This window comes from Oncorhynchus kisutch, linkage group LG15 (assembly GCF_002021735.2).
Source record: "Oncorhynchus kisutch isolate 150728-3 linkage group LG15, Okis_V2, whole genome shotgun sequence".
Classification (NCBI taxonomy): domain Eukaryota; kingdom Metazoa; phylum Chordata; class Actinopteri; order Salmoniformes; family Salmonidae; genus Oncorhynchus; species Oncorhynchus kisutch.
The window spans coordinates 25,595,179-25,615,850 of NC_034188.2; the positions used below are offsets into that span (position 1 = coordinate 25,595,179).

Here is a 20,672-nt window from a genome sequence, read left to right on the forward strand (position 1 = left end):
GCAGATGTTCAGACAGACATTCATGTGTCTCTTCAATCAGGCTCGCTCAGTGACAAGAGCTTCTCATGCATCCTATTATTCCTGCTATGACCAGTCGGTGGCAGTGCTGCAGTGGCAGTCAGCCACAGGGTGGTCCTGGGGCCAAGCTAAGCTAATATACCTTGGGAGTTATGGGGGTGCATATATGCTTGCCTAAAACCACAAACATTTAAAGACATATTCTCCTACTGCACATACACCGAGTCACCTTTCTAACAGAAATGTTTTGACTTTGTGAAATCCAAACAAAAACATGTACACAATGGTTACATTTTCCCAGAATAATACATACACCCACATATAGACCCTTCACACTCTCTCTCCTTCACCTCTCCTAATCTTTCTTACTGTGTCAGCCACTCCTTTGTATTCTGTCTCTCCTTCTATTTTCAACATACACACGGTTCAGTTCAGCCTCTCTGTGCTGCAGTGAAGACACAGTATGACCGCTTCTTTGTTCACATGACGGAGTATGAAGTGTACGCGGTACACTAACATATCTATGTGAGAGTGTGTTTGTTTGTGTGTTTGTGTATGTGTTCAGGGTCATTTGGCCAATCTGCAGGCTGCCTGTGTGCACTGCTCCGTTGCCACAGTAATTGGGGATGATGGACAGCCGGAGATCTGGCCTGAGCTGCATGAGGATAGGGGCGGGGCCATGAGAGACGGTCTATGAGTGCGTCTGTTTGTGTGTGTGTGTGTGTGTGCATGCCAGTGTGTGCTTGTGAGTGTGTATATATATAGAGGAATATAGATGATGTGATGTAGAGGAATATAGATGATGTGATATAGAGGAATATAGATGATGTGATATAAAGGAATATAGATGATGTGATATAGAGGAATATAGATGATGTGATATAGAGGAATATAGATGATGTGATATAGAGGAATATAGATGATGTGATATAGAGGAATATAGATGATGTGATATAGAGGAATATAGATGAAGTGATATAGAGGAATATAGATGATGTGATATAAAGGAATATAGATGATGTGATGTAGAGGAATATAGATGATGTGATGTAGAGGAATATAGATGATGTGATGTAGAGGAATATAGATGATGTGATATAGAGGTAAAGGAATATAGATTATGTGATATGGAGGTAAAGGAAAATAGATTATGTGATAAAAAGGAATACAGATGATGTGATACAGAGGTAAAGGAATATAGATGATGTGATATAGAGGTGAAGGAAAATAGATGATGTGATGTAGAGGAATATAGATGATGTGATGTAGAGGAATATAGATGATGTGATGTAGAGGAATATAGATGATGTGATGTAGCGGAATATAGATGATGTGATATAGAGGAATATAGATGAAGTGATATAGAGGAATATAGATGATGTGATATAAAGGAATATAGATGATGTGATGTAGAGGAATATAGATGATGTGATGTAGAGGAATATAGATGATGTGATGTAGAGGAATATAGATGATGTGATATAGAGGTAAAGGAATATAGATGATATAAAGGAATATAGATGATGTGATGTAGAGGAATATAGATGATGTGATATAAAGGAATATAGATGATGTGATGTAGAGGAATATAGATGATGTGATATAGAGGAATATAGATGATGTGATGTAGAGGAATATAGATGATGTGATGTAGAGGAATATAGATGATGTGATATAGAGGAATATAGATGATGTGATATAGAGGTAAAGGAATATAAATTATGTGATATAGAGGTAAAGGAATATAGATGATATAAAGGAATATAGATGATGTGATGTAGAGGAATATAGATGATGTGATATAAAGGAATATAGATGATGTGATATAGAGGAATATAGATGATGTGATATAGAGGAATATAGATGATGTGATATAGAGGAATATAGATGATGTGATGTAGAGGAATATAGATGATGTGGTGTAGAGGAATATATAGATGATGTGATATAAAGGAATATAGATGATGTGATATAGAGGAATATAGATGATGTGATATAAAGGAATATAGATGATGTGATGTAGAGGAATATAGATGATGTGATATAGAGGAATATAGATGATGTGATATAGAGGAATATAGATGATGTGATGTAGAGGAATATAGATGATGTGATATAAAGGAATATAAATGATGTGATGTAGAGGAATATAGATGATGTGATGTAGAGGAATATAGATGATGTGATGTAGAGGTAAAGGAATATAAATGATGTGATATAGAGGTAAAGGAATATAGATGATATAAAGGAATATAGATGATGTGATGTAGAGGTAAAGGAATATAAATGATGTGATATAGAGGTAAAGGAATATAGATGATATAAAGGAATATAGATGATGTGATGTAGAGGAATATAGATGATGTGATATAAAGGAATATAGATGATGTGATATAGAGGTAAAGGAATATAAATTATGTGATATAGAGGTAAAGGAATATAGATGATATAAAGGAAAATAGATGATGTGATGTAGAGGAATACAGATAATGTGATATGGAGGTAAAGAAATATATATGATTTGATACAGAGGTAAAGGAATATAGATGATGTGATATGGAGGTAAAAGAAAATATATGATGTGATACAGAGGTAAAGGAATATAGATTATGTGATATGGAGGTAAAGGAAAATAGATTATGTGATAAAAAGGAATACAGATGATGTGATACAGAGGTAAAGGAATATAGATGATGTGATATAGAGGTGAAGGAAAATAGATGATGTGATATGGAGGTAAAGGAAAATAGATTATGTGATAAAAAGGAATATAGATATTGTGATATAAAGGAATACATATGATGTGATATAAAGGAATATAGATGATGTGATGTAAAGGAATATAGATGATGTGATGTAAAGGAATATAGATGATGTGATGTAAAGGAATATAGATGATGTGATATAGAGGAATATAGATGATGTGATATAGAGGAATATAGATGATGTGATATAGAGGAATATAGATGATGTGATGTAGAGGAATATAGATGATGTGGTGTAGAGGAATATATAGATGATGTGATATAAAGGAATATAGATGATGTGATATAGAGGAATATAGATGATGTGATATAAAGGAATATAGATGATGTGATGTAGAGGAATATAGATGATGTGATATAGAGGAATATAAATGATGTGATGTAGAGGAATATAGATGATGTGATGTAGAGGAATATAGATGATGTGATATAAAGGAATATAAATGATGTGATGTAGAGGAATATAGATGATGTGATGTAGAGGTATATAGATGATGTGATGTAGAGGAATATAGATGATGTGGTGTAGAGGAATATATATAGATGATGTGATATAAAGGAATATAGATGATGTGATATAGAGGAATATAGATGATGTGATATAAAGGAATATAGATGATGTGATGTAGAGGAATATAGATGATGTGATATAGAGGAATATAGATGATGTGATATAGAGGAATATAGATGATGTGATGTAGAGGAATATAGATGATGTGATATAAAGGAATATAAATGATGTGATGTAGAGGAATATAGATGATGTGATGTAGAGGAATATAGATGATGTGATGTAGAGGAATATAGATGATGTGATATAGAGGTAAAGGAATATAAATGATGTGATATAGAGGTAAAGGAATATAGATGATATAAAGGAATATAGATGATATAAAGGAATATAGATGATGTGATGTAGAGGAATATAGATGATGTGATATAGAGGAATATAGATGATGTGATATAGAGGAATATAGATGATGTGATGTAGAGGAATATAGATGATGTGATATAAAGGAATATAAATGATGTGATGTAGAGGAATATAGATGATGTGATGTAGAGGAATATAGATGATGTGATGTAGAGGAATATAGATGATGTGATATAGAGGTAAAGGAATATAAATGATGTGATATAGAGGTAAAGGAATATAGATGATATAAAGGAATATAGATGATGTGATATAGAGGTAAAGGAATATAAATTATGTGATATAGAGGTAAAGGAATATAGATGATATAAAGGAAAATAGATGATGTGATGTAGAGGAATACAGATAATGTGATATGGAGGTAAAGAAATATAGATGATTTGATACAGAGGTAAAGGAATATAGATGATGTGATATGGAGGTAAAAGAAAATAGATGATGTGATAAAAAGGAATACAGATGATGTGATATAGAGGTAAAGGAATATAGATGATATGAGACAGAGGTAAAGGAATATAGATTATGTGATATAGAGGTAAAGGAAAATAGATGATGTGATACAGAGGTAAAGGAATATAGATTATGTGATATGGAGGTAAAGGAAAATAGATTATGTGATAAAAAGGAATACAGATGATGTGATACAGAGGTAAAGGAATATAGATGATGTGATATAGAGGTGAAGGAAAATAGATGATGTGATGTAGAGGAATATAGATGATGTGATGTAGAGGAATATAGATGATGTGATGTAGAGGAATATAGATGATGTGATGTAGCGGAATATAGATGATGTGATATAGAGGAATATAGATGAAGTGATATAGAGGAATATAGATGATGTGATATAAAGGAATATAGATGATGTGATGTAGAGGAATATAGATGATGTGATGTAGAGGAATATAGATGATGTGATGTAGAGGAATATAGATGATGTGATATAGAGGTAAAGGAATATAGATGATATAAAGGAATATAGATGATGTGATGTAGAGGAATATAGATGATGTGATATAAAGGAATATAGATGATGTGATGTAGAGGAATATAGATGATGTGATATAGCGGAATATAGATGATGTGATGTAGAGGAATATAGATGATGTGATGTAGAGGAATATAGATGATGTGATGTAGAGGAATATAGATGATGTGATGTAGAGGAATATAGATGATGTGATATAAAGGAATATAGATGATGTGATATAGAGGAATATAGATGATGTGATGTAGAGGAATATAGATGATGTGATGTAGAGGAATATAGATGATGTGGTGTAGAGGAATATATAGATGATGTGATATAAAGGAATATAGATGATGTGATATAAAGGAATATAGATGATGTGATGTAGAGGAATATAGATGATGTGATATAGAGGAATATAGATGATGTGATATAGAGGAATATAGATGATGTGATGTAGAGTAATATTGATGATGTGATATAAAGGAATATAAATGATGTGATGTAGAGGAATATAGATGATGTGATGTAGAGGAATATAGATGATGTGATGTAGAGGAATATAGATGATGTGATATAGAGGTAAAGGAATATAAATGATGTGATATAGAGGTAAAGGAATATAGATGATATAAAGGAATATAGATGATGTGATGTAGAGGAATATAGATGATTTGATATAAAGGAATATAGATGATGTGATATAAAGGAATATAGATGATGTGATATAGAGGTAAAGGAATATAAATTATGTGATATAGAGGTAAAGGAATATAGATGATATAAAGGAAAATAGATGATGTGATGTAGAGGAATACAGATAATGTGATATGGAGGTAAAGAAATATAGATGATTTGATACAGAGGTAAAGGAATATAGATGATGTGATATGGAGGTAAAAGAAAATAGATGATGTGATACAGAGGTAAAGGAATATAGATTATGTGATATGGAGGTAAAGGAAAATAGATTATGTGATAAAAAGGAATACAGATGATGTGATACAGAGGTAAAGGAATATAGATGATGTGATATAGAGGTGAAGGAAAATAGATGATGTGATATGGAGGTAAAGGAAAATAGATTATGTGATAAAAAGGAATATAGATGATGTGATATAAAGGAATACATATGATGTGATATAAAGGAATATAGATGATGTGATGTAAAGGAATATAGATGATGTGATGTAAAGGAATATAGATGATGTGATGTAAAGGAATATAGATGATGTGATATAGAGGAATATAGATGATGTGATGTAGAGGAATATAGATGATGTGATATAGAGGAATATAGATGATGTGATATAAAGGAATATAGATGATGTGATGTAGAGGAATATAGATGATGTGATGTAGAGGAATATAGATGATGTGATGTAGAGGAATATAGATGATGTGATATAGAGGTAAAGGAATATAGATGAAATAAAGGAATATAGATGATGTGATGTAGAGGAATATAGATGATGTGATATAGAGGAATATAGATGATGTGATATAGAGGAATATAGATGATGTGATGTAGAGGAATATAGATGATGTGATATAGAGGAATATAGATGATGTGATGTAGAGGAATATAGATGATGTGATGTAGAGGAATATAGATGATGTGATGTAGAGGAATATATAGATGATGTGATATAAAGGAATATAGATGATGTGATATAGAGGAATATAGATGATGTGATATAAAGGAATATAGATGATGTGATGTAGAGGAATATAGATGATGTGATATAGAGGAATATAGATGATGTGATATAGAGGAATATAGATGATGTGACGTAGAGGAATATAGATGATGTGATATAAAGGAATATAAATGATGTGATGTAGAGGAATATAGATGATGTGATGTAGAGGAATATAGATGATGTGATGTAGAGGAATATAGATGATGTGATATAGAGGTAAAGGAATATAAATGATGTGATATAGAGGTAAAGGAATATAGATGATATAAAGGAATATAGATGATGTGATGTAGAGGAATATAGATGATGTGATATAGAGGAATATAGATGATGTGATATAGAGGAATATAGATGATGTGATGTAGAGGAATATAGATGATGTGATATAAAGGAATATAAATGATGTGATGTAGAGGAATATAGATGATGTGATGTAGAGGAATATAGATGATGTGATGTAGAGGAATATAGATGATGTGATATAGAGGAATATAGATGATGTGATGTAGAGGAATATAGATGATGTGATATAAAGGAATATAAATGATGTGATGTAGAGGAATATAGATGATGTGATGTAGAGGAATATAGATGATGTGATGTAGAGGGATATAGATGATGTGATATAGAGGTAAAGGAATATAAATGATGTGATATAGAGGTAAAGGAATATAGATGATATAAAGGAATATAGATGATGTGATGTAGAGGAATATAGATTATGTGATATAAAGGAATATAGATGATGTGATGTAGAGGAATATAGATGATGTGATATAGAGGAATATAGATGATGTGATGTAGAGGAATATAGATGATGTGATATAAAGGAATATAGATGATGTGATATAGAGGAATATAGATGATGTGATATAAAGGAATATAGATGATGTGATGTAGAGGAATATAGATGATGTGATATAGAGGAATATAGATGATGTGATATAGAGGAATATAGATGATGTGATGTAGAGGAATATAGATGATGTGATATAAAGGAATATAAATGATGTGATGTAGAGGAATATAGATGATGTGATGTAGAGGAATATAGATGATGTGATGTAGAGGAATATAGATGATGTGATATAGAGGAATATAGATGATGTGATATAGAGGAATATAGATGATGTGATGTAGAGGAATATAGATGATGTGATATAAAGGAATATAAATGATGTGATGTAGAGGAATATAGATGATGTGATGTAGAGGAATATAGATGATGTTGTGTAGAGGAATATAGATGATGTGATATAGAGGTAAAGGAAATAAATGATGTGATATAGAGGTAAAGGAATATAGATGATATAAAGGAATATAGATGATGTGATGTAGAGGAATATAGATTATGTGATATAAAGGAATATAGATGATGTGATGTAGAGGAATATAGATGATGTGATATAGAGGAATATAGATGATGTGATGTAGAGGAATATAGATGATGTGATATAAAGGAATATAGATGATGTGATATAGAGGAATATATATGATGTGATATAGAGGAATATAGATGATGTGATGTAGAGGAATATAGATGATGTGATATAAAGGAATATAAATGATGTGATGTAGAGGAATATAGATGATGTGATGTAGAGGAATATAGATGATGTGATGTAGAGGAATATAGATGATGTGATATAGAGGTAAAGGAATATAAATGATGTGATATAGAGGTAAAGGAATATAGATGATATAAAGGAATATAGATGATGTGATGTAGAGGAATATAGATGATTTGATATAAAGGAATATAGATGATGTGATATAAAGGAATATAGATGATGTGATATAGAGGAATATAGATGATGTGATATAGAGGTAAAGGAATATAAATTATGTGATATAGAGGTAAAGGAATATAGATGATATAAAGGAAAATAGATGATGTGATGTAGAGGAATACAGATAATGTGATATGGAGGTAAAGAAATATAGATGATTTGATACAGAGGTAAAGGAATATAGATGATGTGATATGGAGGTAAAAGAAAATAGATGATGTGATAAAAAGGAATACAGATGATGTGATATAGAGGTAAAGGAATATAGATGATATGATACAGAGGTAAAGGAATATAGATTATGTGATATAGAGGTAAAGGAAAATAGATGATGTGATACAGAGGTAAAGGAATATAGATTATGTGATATGGAGGTAAAGGAAAATAGATTATGTGATAAAAAGGAATACAGATGATGTGATACAGAGGTAAAGGAATATAGATGATGTGATATAGAGGTGAAGGAAAGTAGATGATGTGATATGGAGGTAAAGGAAAATAGATTATGTGATAAAAAGGAATATAGATGATGTGATATAAAGGAATACATATGATGTGATATAAATGAATATAGATGATGTGATGTAATGGAATATAGATGATGTGAAGTAAAGGAATATAGATGATGTGATATAGAGGAATATAGATGATGTGATGTAAAGGAATATAGATGATGTGATATAAAGGAATATAGATGATGTGATATAAAGGAATATAGATGATGTGATATAGAGGAATATAGATGATGTGATATAAAGGAATATAGATGATGTGATATAAAGGAATATACAGTGGGGAGAACAAGTATTTGATACACTGCCGATTTGCCTACTTACAAAGCATGTAGAGGTCTGTAATTTTTTACTGTGAGAGACGGAATCTAAATCAAAAATCCAGAAAATCACATTGTATGATTTTTAAGTAATTATCATTTTATTGCATGACATAAGTATTTGATCACCTACCAACCAGTAAGAATTCCGGCTCTCACAGACCTGTTAGTTTTTCTTTAAGAATCCCTCCTGTTCTCCACTCATTACCTGTATTAACTGAACCTGTTTGAAGTCGTTACCTGTATAAAAGACACCTGTCCACACACTCAATCAAAAAGAGTACAACCTCTCCACAATGGCCAAGACCAGAGCGCTGTGTAAGGACATCAGGGATAAAATTGTAGACCTGCACAAGGCTGGGATGCGCTACAGGACAATAGGCAAGCAGCTTGGTGAGAAGGCAACAACTGTTAGCGCAATTATAAGAAAATGGAAGAAGTTCAAGATGACGGTCAATCACCCTCGGTCTGGGGCTCCATACAAGATCTCACCTCGTGGGGCATCAATGATCATGAGGAAGGTGAGGGATCAGCCCAGAAATACACGGCAGGACCTGGTCAATGACCTGAAGAGAGCTGGGACCACAGTCTCAAAGAAAACCATTAGTAACACACTACGCCGTCATGGATTAAAATCCTGCAGCGCACGCAAGGTCCCCCTGCTCAAGCCAGCGCATGTCCAGGCCCGTATGAAGTTTGCCAATGACCATCTGGATGATCCAGAGGAGGAATGGGAGAAGGTGTGGTCTGATGAGACAAAAATGTAGCTTTTTGGTCTAAACTCCACTTGCCGTGTTTGGATGAAGAAGAAGGATGAGTACAACCTCAAGAACACCATCCCAACCGTGGAGCATGGAGGTGGAAACATCATTCTTTGGGGATGCTTTTCTGCAAAGGGGACAGGACGACTGCACCGTATTGAGGGGAGGATGGATGGGGCCATGTATCGCGAGATCTTGGCCAACAACCTCCTTCCCTCAGTGAGAGCATTGAAGATGGGTCATGGCTGGGTCTTCCAGCATGACAACGACCTTGAAACACACAGCCAGGGAACTAAGGAGTGGCTCCGTAAGAAGCATCTCAAGGTCCTGAAATGGCCTAGCCAGTCTCCAGACCTGAACCCAATAGAAAATCTTTGGAGGGAGCTGAAAGTCCGTATTGTCCAGCGACAGCCCCGAAACCTGAAGGATCTGGAGAAGGTCTGTATGGAGGAGTGGGCCAAAATCCCTGCTGCAGTGTGTGCAAACCTGATCAAGAACTACAGGAAACGTATGATCTCTGTAATTGAAAACAAAAGTTTCTGTACCAAATATTAAGTTCTGCTTTTCTGATGTATCAAATACTTATGTCATGCAATAAAATGCTAATTAATTACTTAAAAATCATACAATGTGATTTTCTGGGTTTTTCTTTTAGATTCAGTCTCTCACAGTTGAAGTGTACCTATGATGTAGGAAGTAAGTAGGAAAACCTGCAAAATGTTATATAGAGGTAAAGGAATATAGATGATGTGATGTAGAGGAATATAGATGATGTGATATAGAGGTAATGGAATATAGATGATGTGATTTAGAGGTAAAGGAATATAGATGATGTGGTATGGAGGTAAAGGAATATAGATGATATAAAGGAATATAGATGATGTGATTTAAAGGAATATAGATGATGTGATATGGAGGTAAAGGAATATAGATGATGTGATACAGAGGTAAAGGAATATAGATGATGTGATATGGAGGTAAAGGCATATAGATGATGTGATATGGAGGTAAAGGAATATAGATGATGTGAGGTAAAGGAATATAGATATGATTTAAAGGAATATAGATGATGTGATATAGGGGTAAAGCATATTCGAGGGTAGCCTATATATAGGGTAACCTATATCTATAGTAACATCCTACAGGGTAGTGTTTTCTCAATCACACACACACCATACAGGCACGCACGTGCACACACACTAACAGATAGATAGGTAGAATCACACTGCAGCATCCACGGGTCTGTCTGCCTGTCTGCCTGTCAGTCTGCCTTTCAGTCTGCCTGTCTGTCTGCCTGTATGCCCGTCTGTCTGTCTGTCTGCCTGTATGCCCGTCTGTCTGTCTGTCTGCCTGTCTGTCTTTCTGTCTGCCTGTCTGAAGACTATTATCGATTTTTTATCTTAGTCTGGACTTCCCATGATTCCTTGCTCCAGCCCACCAGAGGAAAAGCCGGTTGCATAACGGCAGTTTTTCTGTGTGCTTTGGTGCTGAACTGTGAAGGCGTGTGACTTTGAAAACCCTCCCCTGGGATCCACATGCTTTTAGTTCCACTTTTGCTCAGTCCACTGGAATAACAGGCTGTAGGCCTCTGTGAGTGTGGAGAGGGGTGTGTGTGCGTGTGTGTGTGTGTGTGTGTGTGTGTGTGTGTGTGTGTGTTTGTGTGTGTGTGTGTGTGTAAAGCTGCAGAAAACACACCAAAAAAGCTAAAATGACTGTAGCCAGTCTTTCAAGGAACAGAGTCAAACCTGAAGGAATCATACATTTTTACTTATGGGCAAATGTAGAATCCATATGGTGATATAAAGCAAAAGTGACAACACTCCACACCCTCTCTCTTACCTTCCCATAGCCTAGCATGATGATTCGTACTAGCACCACGTTGATCCTGGCTCCCAGAGAGGGGTCATGGTAAATCTCATTCACCTGCACAGACAAAGACACATAGACATTTAATAACAGAGAGAGAGAAAGAAAGAAAGAGAGAGAGATATAGCGATAGAGACAGAGAGAGACAGAGACAGAGAGAGACAGAGAACGAGAGAGAGAGATAGAGACAGAGACAGAGAGAGACAGAGAAAGAGAGAGAGAGAGAGAGAGAGTTGAGTTGGAGAGAAAAAGAAAGAGGATGTATTCTTAGAGATTTTCAGGGAGAGGGAATGAGAGGTGCAAGACAGGATGAGAGATGGGAAGATAAAGCTAGAAACAAGGAGGGGAGGTAGAGAAAGAGAGGGAACAGAGGTGTAGTTGTTTTTCCCACTTCTCTTTATCGCCTTGAGAGCAGGAACTGGTTGCTAGGCAACCCCCAAACCAACTCAGGGACAAGGGTGCCCACTCTGTGTAGTCCCAGACCTAGGGCAGCAACACCACTAGGTCTCATGGTAACGTTCCGAGGAGGGTCCTCTTCACACAGAATCTCCCAACAAATCACCAGGCAGACATGCCAGAACATCCCGATTCGAAACCAAAGATTGCATGGGGAAACCTTTGCAGTGGTCTTAGTGAAGGTAGTTGAGCTCCATCTTGCTAGATACTATTTTGTGTCTGGGGGGGTGTATAAACTAGGACAAAAAGTGGATAGGGCGGTGATTTAAGAAAATCAGATGTCCCAACTCCGTTCTTTCCTATATGCCAAACTGATGCTGTCTACTTACACACGTGTTAAGCTGTTAAGCTGTCTGTCTGTCTGTCTGTCTGTCTGTCTGTCTTTCTTTCTCTCTGCCTGTCTGTCTCGCTGTCTCTCTGCCTGTCTCTCTTCTTGTCTGTCTGTCTCTCTGCCTGACTCTCTTCCTGTCTTTTTCTCTGCCTGTCTGTCTGTCTTTAGCTCTGTCTGTCTCTCTCTCTCTCTGTCTGTCCTACTTCTCCTTAATGTAGCACAGCATTCCTTCATTATCTTTCACAGCTTTCCAGGAATAACACATCCAGAGGTGATGTGTGGGAGAACAAGGAATCAAATCCAATGAAATGTTACATGCGCTGAATACAACAGCTGTAGACTTTCCTGTGGAATCCTTACTTACGAGCCCATTGCCAACAATGCAGAGTTAAAAAGTAAGAAAAAGATTTGCTAAATAAAAAAGGAAATGTTTACACAATGAAAAATATAAGGAGGCGATATACAAGGAGTACCAGTACTGAGTCAATGTGCAGGGGTACATGTGGGTTGGGGTAAAAGTGACCAGGCAGTCAGGATATATAATAAACAGAGTAGCAGCAGCATATGTAAAGAGGGAAGTGTACAGTATCTACAGTGTGTGTGTGTGTGTGTGTGTGTGTGTGTGTGTGTGTGTGTGTGTGTGTGTGTGTGTGTGTGTGTGTGTGTGTGTGTGTGTGTGTGTGTGTGTGTGTGTGTGTGTGTGTGTGTGTGTGTGTGTGCGTGCGTGCGTGTGTTTCTGTGCATTTTTTTTCTCTCTATGTTTTTTGAATTGAACCTTTATTTAACTAGGCAAGTCAGTAAAGAACAAATTCTTATTTAAAATAACAGCCTACACCTGCCAAACCCGGACGATGCTGGGCCAATTGTGCTCTGCCCAATGGGACTCCCAATCACAGCCGGTTGTGATACAGCCTGTAATCAAACCAGGGTCTGTAGCGACGCCTCTAGCACTGAGATGCAGTGCCTTAGACCACTGCACCACTCTGGAGTATGTGTGTGGAATCAATACGAATGTGTGTGTGTGTTTTGTGCATGTGACCATATTGTGTGTGTGTGTGTTGGAGTGTCATAGTAGTATGTGTGAGTGTGTGAGTAGAGTCCAGTGAGTATGTGGGTAGAGTCCAGTGAGTGTGTGGGTAGAGTCCAGTGAGTGTGTGGGTAGAGTCCAGTGAGAGTGTGGGTAGAGTCCAGTGAGAGTGTGGGTAGAGTCCAGTGAGAGTGTGGGTAGAGTCCAGTGAGAGTGTGGGTAGAGTCCAGTGAGAGTGTGGGTAGAGTCCAGTGAGTGTGTGGGTAGAGTCCAGTGAGTGTGTGGGTAGAGTCCAGTGAGTGTGTGGGTAGAGTCCAGTGAGTGTGTGGGTAGAGTCCAGTGCAAGAGAGTCAGCGCAAAATCAGTCCGGGCAGCCATTTAGTTAACTGTTCAGCAGAATTATAGCTATGGGGTAGAAGCTGTTCAGGGTCCTGCTCGTCCCAGACTTGGTGCTCCGGTACCACTTGCAGTGCGGTAGCAGAGAGAACAGTCTATGACTTGGGTGTTTGGAGTCTTTGACAATTTTTAGGGCCTTCTTCTGACAACGCCTGGTATAGAGGTCCTTGATGGCAGGAAGCTTGGCCCCAATGATGTACTGGGACGTACGCACTACCGTCTGTAGCACCTTGTGATCGGATGCCGAGCAGTTGCCATAGTGATGCAACCTGTCAAGATACACTCAATGGTTTTTTTGAGGATCTGAGGGTCCATGCCAAATCTTTTCAGTGTCCTGAGGAGGAAGAGGCGCTGTCGTGCCCCCTTCACAACTGTGTTGATGTGTGTGGACCATGATAGGTGTTGTCTACATAAAGAGAGACCTAAGATAGCACTAAATAAAGAGATACAACACTACATAGAGACAACACTACTTAAAGAGACAAAAACACTACATAAAGAGGGACCTAAGACAACACCACACAAAGAGAGACAACACTACATAAAGAGAGACAACACTACATTGAGACACCTCATAAAGAGAGACACTACTAGATAAAGAGAGACAACACTATATAAACACAGATACCACTACATAAAGAGAGACATAAGACAACACTAAATAAAGAGAGACAACACAACATAAAGAGAGACACCACTACATAAAGAGAGACCTAAGACAAACTTACATAAGAAGAGACAACAAAACATAAAGAGAGACAACACTATATAAAGAGAGACAACACTAAATAAGGAGACAATATATAGAGAGAGACACCACCACATAAAGAGAGACCTAAGACAACACTACATAAAGAGAGACAACACATAAAGAGAGACAACACTACATAAAGAGAGAAAACACTACATTAAGAAAGACCTAAGACAACACTGCATAAAGAGAGATCACACTACATAAAGAGAGACAACAATATATAAAGAGAGACCAAAGACAACATTAATAAAGAGAGACAACACTACATAAAGAGAGACGACACTACATGAAGAGAGACAAAAATACATAAAGAGAGCCAAAACTAAATAAAGAGAGAGAACACTACATAAAGAGAGACCTAAGACGACACTACAAGAAGAGAGACAACACTACATAAAGAGAGAAAACACTAAATAAAGAGAGACCTAAGACAACAGCACACAAGGAAAGACAACACTACATAAAGAGAGAAAACACTAAATAAAGAGAGACAACACTAGATAAAGAGAGACAACACTACACAAAGAGAGACAACACTACATAAAGAGAGACACCACTACATAAAAAGAGACCTAAGACAAACATACATAAGAAGAGACAACACTACATAAAGAGAGAAAACACTACATAAAGAGAGACAGCACTACATTTAGAGAGAAAACTCTACATTAAGAGAGACTGGCGACAACACTACATAAAGAGAGACAACACTACATAAAGAGAGAACAAAAATAACACAACATAAAGAGAGATAAACTACATAAAGACAGACAAAACTATATCAAGAGAGACAACACTACATGAAGAGAGACCTAAGACAACACCACACAAAGAGAGACAACACTACATAAAGAGAGACAACACTACATAAAGAGAGACAAGACTACATAATGAGAGAAAACACTACATAAAGAGAGACAACAATACATAAAGCGAGAACTACATAAAGAGAGACAACACCACAACACTATATAAAGAGAGACAACACAACATAAAGAGAGACCGAACTACATAAAGATAGACAACACTACATTAAGAGAGACCTAAGACAACAATACCTAAAGAGAGACAACAATACATAAAGAGAGACCAAACTACATAAAGAGAGACAACACTACATTAAGAGAGACCTAAGACAACACTAGATAAAGAGAGACAACACTAGATAAAGAGAGACCTAAGACAACACTACACGAAGAGAGACAACACTACATAAAGAGATACCTAGACAACACCACACAAAGAGAGACAACATGACATAAAGAGAGACAGCACTACATAATGAGAGTAAACACTACATTAAGAGAGACCTAAGACAACACTAGATATAGAGAGACAACACTACACAAAGAGAGACAACACGACATAAAGAGAGACCTAAGACAACACTACATAAAGACAGACAACACTACATAAATAGAGACAACACTACATTAAGAGAGACAACACTACATTAAGAGAGACAACACTACATAAAGATAGACAACAGTAGATAAAGAGAGACCTAAGACAACACTACATAAAGAGAGACCTAAAATAAGACAACATAAAGAGAGAAAAAACTACATAAAGACAGACAAAACTAGATAAAGAGAGACAACACTACATGAAGAGAGACCTAAGACAACACAACACAAAGAGAGACAACACTACATGAAGAGAGACACCACTACATAAAGAGAGACAACACTAGATAAAGAGAGACCTAAGACAACACTACATAAAGAGATACAAAACGACATAAAAAGAGACAACACTACATAAAGAGAGACAACACCACATAAAGAGAGACCTAAGCCAACACTACATAAAGAGAGACAACACTACATAAAGAGAGACAACACTACATAAAGAGAGACAACACTACATAAATAGAGAAAACACTACATAAAGAGAGACCTAAGACAACACTAGATAAAGAGAGACAACACTACATAAAGAGAGACAACACTAGATAAAGAGAGACCTAAGACAACACCACATAAAGAGAAACAACACTACAAAAAGAGAGACAACACTACATAAAGAGAGACAACACTACATAAAGAGAGACAACACTACATGAAGCGAGACCTAAGACAACACTACATACAGACCTAAGACAATTCTACATAAAAAGAGACAACACTAGATAAAGCGAGACCTAAGACAACACTACATAAAGAGAGACCAAACTACATAAAGAGAGACAACACTACATTAAGAGAGACCTAAGACAACAATACATAAAGAGAGACAAGGATACATAAAGAGAGACCAAACTACATAAAAAGAGACAACACTACATTAAGAGAGACCTAAGACAACACCAAACAGAGAGAGACAACACAACATAAAGAGAGACAGCACTACATAAAGAGATACCTAGACAACACCACACAAAGAGAGACAACACAACATAGAGAGAGACAGCACTACATAATGAGAGAAAACACTGCATTAAGAGAGACCTAAGACAACACTAGATAAAGAGAGACAACACTAGATAAAGAGAGACCTAAGACAACACTACACGAAGAGAGACAACACTACATAAAGAGATACCTAGAAAACACCACACAAAGAGAGACAACAAGACATAAAGAGAGAGAGCACTACATAATGAGAGAAAACACTACATTAAGAGAGACCTAAGACAACACTAGATAAAGACAGACAACAGTACATAAATAGAGACAACACTACATTGAGAGACAACACTACATGAAGAGAGACACCACTACATAAAAAGAGACCTAAGACAAACATACATAAGAAGAGACAACACTACATAAAGAGAGAAAACACAACATAAAGAGAGACTGACGACAACACTATATAAAGAGAGACCTAAAATAACACAACATAAAGAGAGAAAAAACTACATAAAGACAGACAAAACTAGATAAAGAGAGACAACACTACATGAAGAGAGACCTAAGACAACACAACACACAGAGAGACAACACTACATGAAGAGAGACAACACTACATAAAGAGAGACAACACTACATAAAGAGAGACAACACTAGATAAAGAGAGACCTAAGACAACACTACATAAAGATAGACAACAGTAGATAAAGAGAGACCTAAGACAACACTACATAAAGAGATACAAAACGACATAAAGAGAGACAACACAACATAAAGAGAGACAACACTACATAAAGAGAGACAACACCACATAAAGAGAGACCTAAGCCAACACTACATAAAGAGAGACAACACTACATAAAGAGAGACAACACTACATAAAGAGAGACAACACTACATAAAGAGAGACCTAAGACAACACTACATTAAGAGAGACAACACTACATAAAAAGAGACAACACTAGATAAAGAGAGACCTAAGACAACACCACATAAAGAGAAACAACACTACAAAAAGAGAGACAACACTACATAAAGAGAGACAACACTACATAAAGAGAGACAACACTACATAAAGAGAGACCTAAAACAACACTACATAAAGAGATACAAAACTACATAAAGAGAGACAACACTACATAAAGAGAGACAACACTACATAAAGAGAGACCACACTACATAAAGAGAGACACCACTACATAAAAAGAGACCAAAGAAAAACATACATAAGAAGAGACAACACGACATAAAGAGACACCTAAGACAACACTACACAGAGAGACAACACTACATAAAGAGAGACAACACTACATAAAGACAGACAAAACTAGATAAAGAGAGACAACACTACATGAAGAGAGACCTAAGACAACACAACACAAAGAGAGACAACACTACATGAAGAGAGACAACACTACATAAAGAGAGACAACACTACATAAAGAGAGACCTAATACAATTCTACATAAAGAGAGACAACACGAATAAAGAGAGACCTAAGACCACACTACATAAAGAGAGATAACAATACATAAAGAGAGATACAACTACATAAAGAGAGACAACAATACATAAAGAGAGACCAAACTACATAAAAAGAGACAACACTACATTAAGAGAGACCGAAGACAACACTACATAAAGAGAGACAAGAATACATAAAGAGAGACAACACTACATAAAGAGAGACAAAACTACATAAAGAGAGACCTAAAACAACACTACACAAAGAGATACCTAAGACAGCACTACAAATTGAGAGATAACACTACTTAAAGAGAGACCACACTACATAAAGAGAGTCCACACTACATAAAGAGAGACCTAAAACAACACTACACAAAGAGAGACAACACTACATAAAGAGAGAAAACACTACATAAAGAGAGACCTAAGACAACACCACATAAAGAGAAACAACACTACAAAAAGAGAGACAACACCACATAAAAAGAGACCTAAGACAACACTACATAAAGAGAGACCACACTACATAAAGAGAGACCACACTACATAAAGAGAGACCACACTACATAAAGAGAGACAACACTACATAAAGAGAGACCTAAGACAACACTACATAAAGAGAGACAACACTACATAAAGAGAGACAACACTACATTAAGAGAAACAACACTACATACAGAGAGACAACACTACATAAAGAGAGAAAACACTACATAAAGAGAGACCTAAGACAACACTACATAAAGACAGACAACACTACATAAATAGAGACAACACTACATTAAGAGAGACAACACTACATAAAGATAGACAACAGTATATAAAGAGAGACCTAAGACAACACTACATAAAGAGAGACCTAAAATAACACAACATAAAGAGAGAAAAAACTACATAAAGACAGACAAAACTAGATAAAGAGAGACAACACTACATGAAGAGAGACCTAAGACAACACAACACAAAGAGAGACAACACTACATGAAGAGAGACAACACTACATAAAGAGAGACAACACTACATAAAGAGAGACAACACTAGATAAAGAGAGACCTAAGACAACACTACATAAAGATAGACAACAGTAGATAAAGAGAGACCTAAGACAACATTACATAAAGAGATACAAAACGACATAAAGAGAGACAACACAACATAAAGAGAGACAACACTACATAAAGAGAGACAACACCACATAAAGAGAGACCTAAGCCAACACTACATAAAGAGAGACAACACTACATAAAGAGAGACAACACTACATAAAGAGAGACCTAAGACCACACTACATAAAGAGAGATAACAATACATAAAGAGAGATACAACTACATAAAGAGAGACAACAATACATAAAGAGAGACCAAACTACATAAAAAGAGACAACACTACATTAAGAGAGACCGAAGACAACACTACATAAAGAGAGACAAGAATACATAAAGAGAGACAACACTACATAAAGAGAGACAAAACTACATAAAGAGAGACCTAAAACAACACTACACAAAGAGATACCTAAGACAGCACTACAAATTGAGAGATAACACTACTTAAAGAGAGACCACACTACATAAAGAGAGACCACACTACATAAAGAGAGACCTAAAACAACACTACACAAAGAGAGACAACACTACATAAAGAGAGAAAACACTACATAAAGAGAGACCTAAGACAACACCACATAAAGAGAAACAACACTACAAAAAGAGAGACAACACCACATAAAAAGAGACCTAAGACAACACTACATAAAGAGAGACCACACTACATAAAGAGAGACCACACTACATAAAGAGAGACCACACTACATAAAGAGAGACAACACTACATAAAGAGAGACCTAAGACAACACTACATAAAGAGAGACAACACTACATAAAGAGAGACAACACTACATTAAGAGAAACAACACTACATACAGAGAGACAACACTACATAAAGAGAGAAAACACTACATAAAGAGAGACCTAAGACAACACTACATAAAGACAGACAACACTACATAAATAGAGACAACACTACATTAAGAGAGACAACACTACATAAAGATAGACAACAGTATATAAAGAGAGACCTAAGACAACACTACATAAAGAGAGACCTAAAATAACACAACATAAAGAGAGAAAAAACTACATAAAGACAGACAAAACTAGATAAAGAGAGACAACACTACATGAAGAGAGACCTAAGACAACACAACACAAAGAGAGACAACACTACATGAAGAGAGACAACACTACAT

General features: G+C 35.9%; 1 protein-coding gene across 1 annotated transcript in view; it reads right to left on the reverse strand.

Moving 5' to 3' along the window:
• Positions 1–20,672, reverse strand: part of LOC109882118 (A disintegrin and metalloproteinase with thrombospondin motifs 2-like) — a 59,708-nt gene that overhangs the window by 26,331 nt on the left and 12,705 nt on the right. Inside the window, exon 2 of the mRNA XM_031789915.1 lies at positions 11,613–11,696. Within this exon, the coding sequence (XP_031645775.1) occupies positions 11,613–11,696 (84 nt within the window). The remainder of the gene's footprint in view (positions 1–11,612; positions 11,697–20,672) is intronic.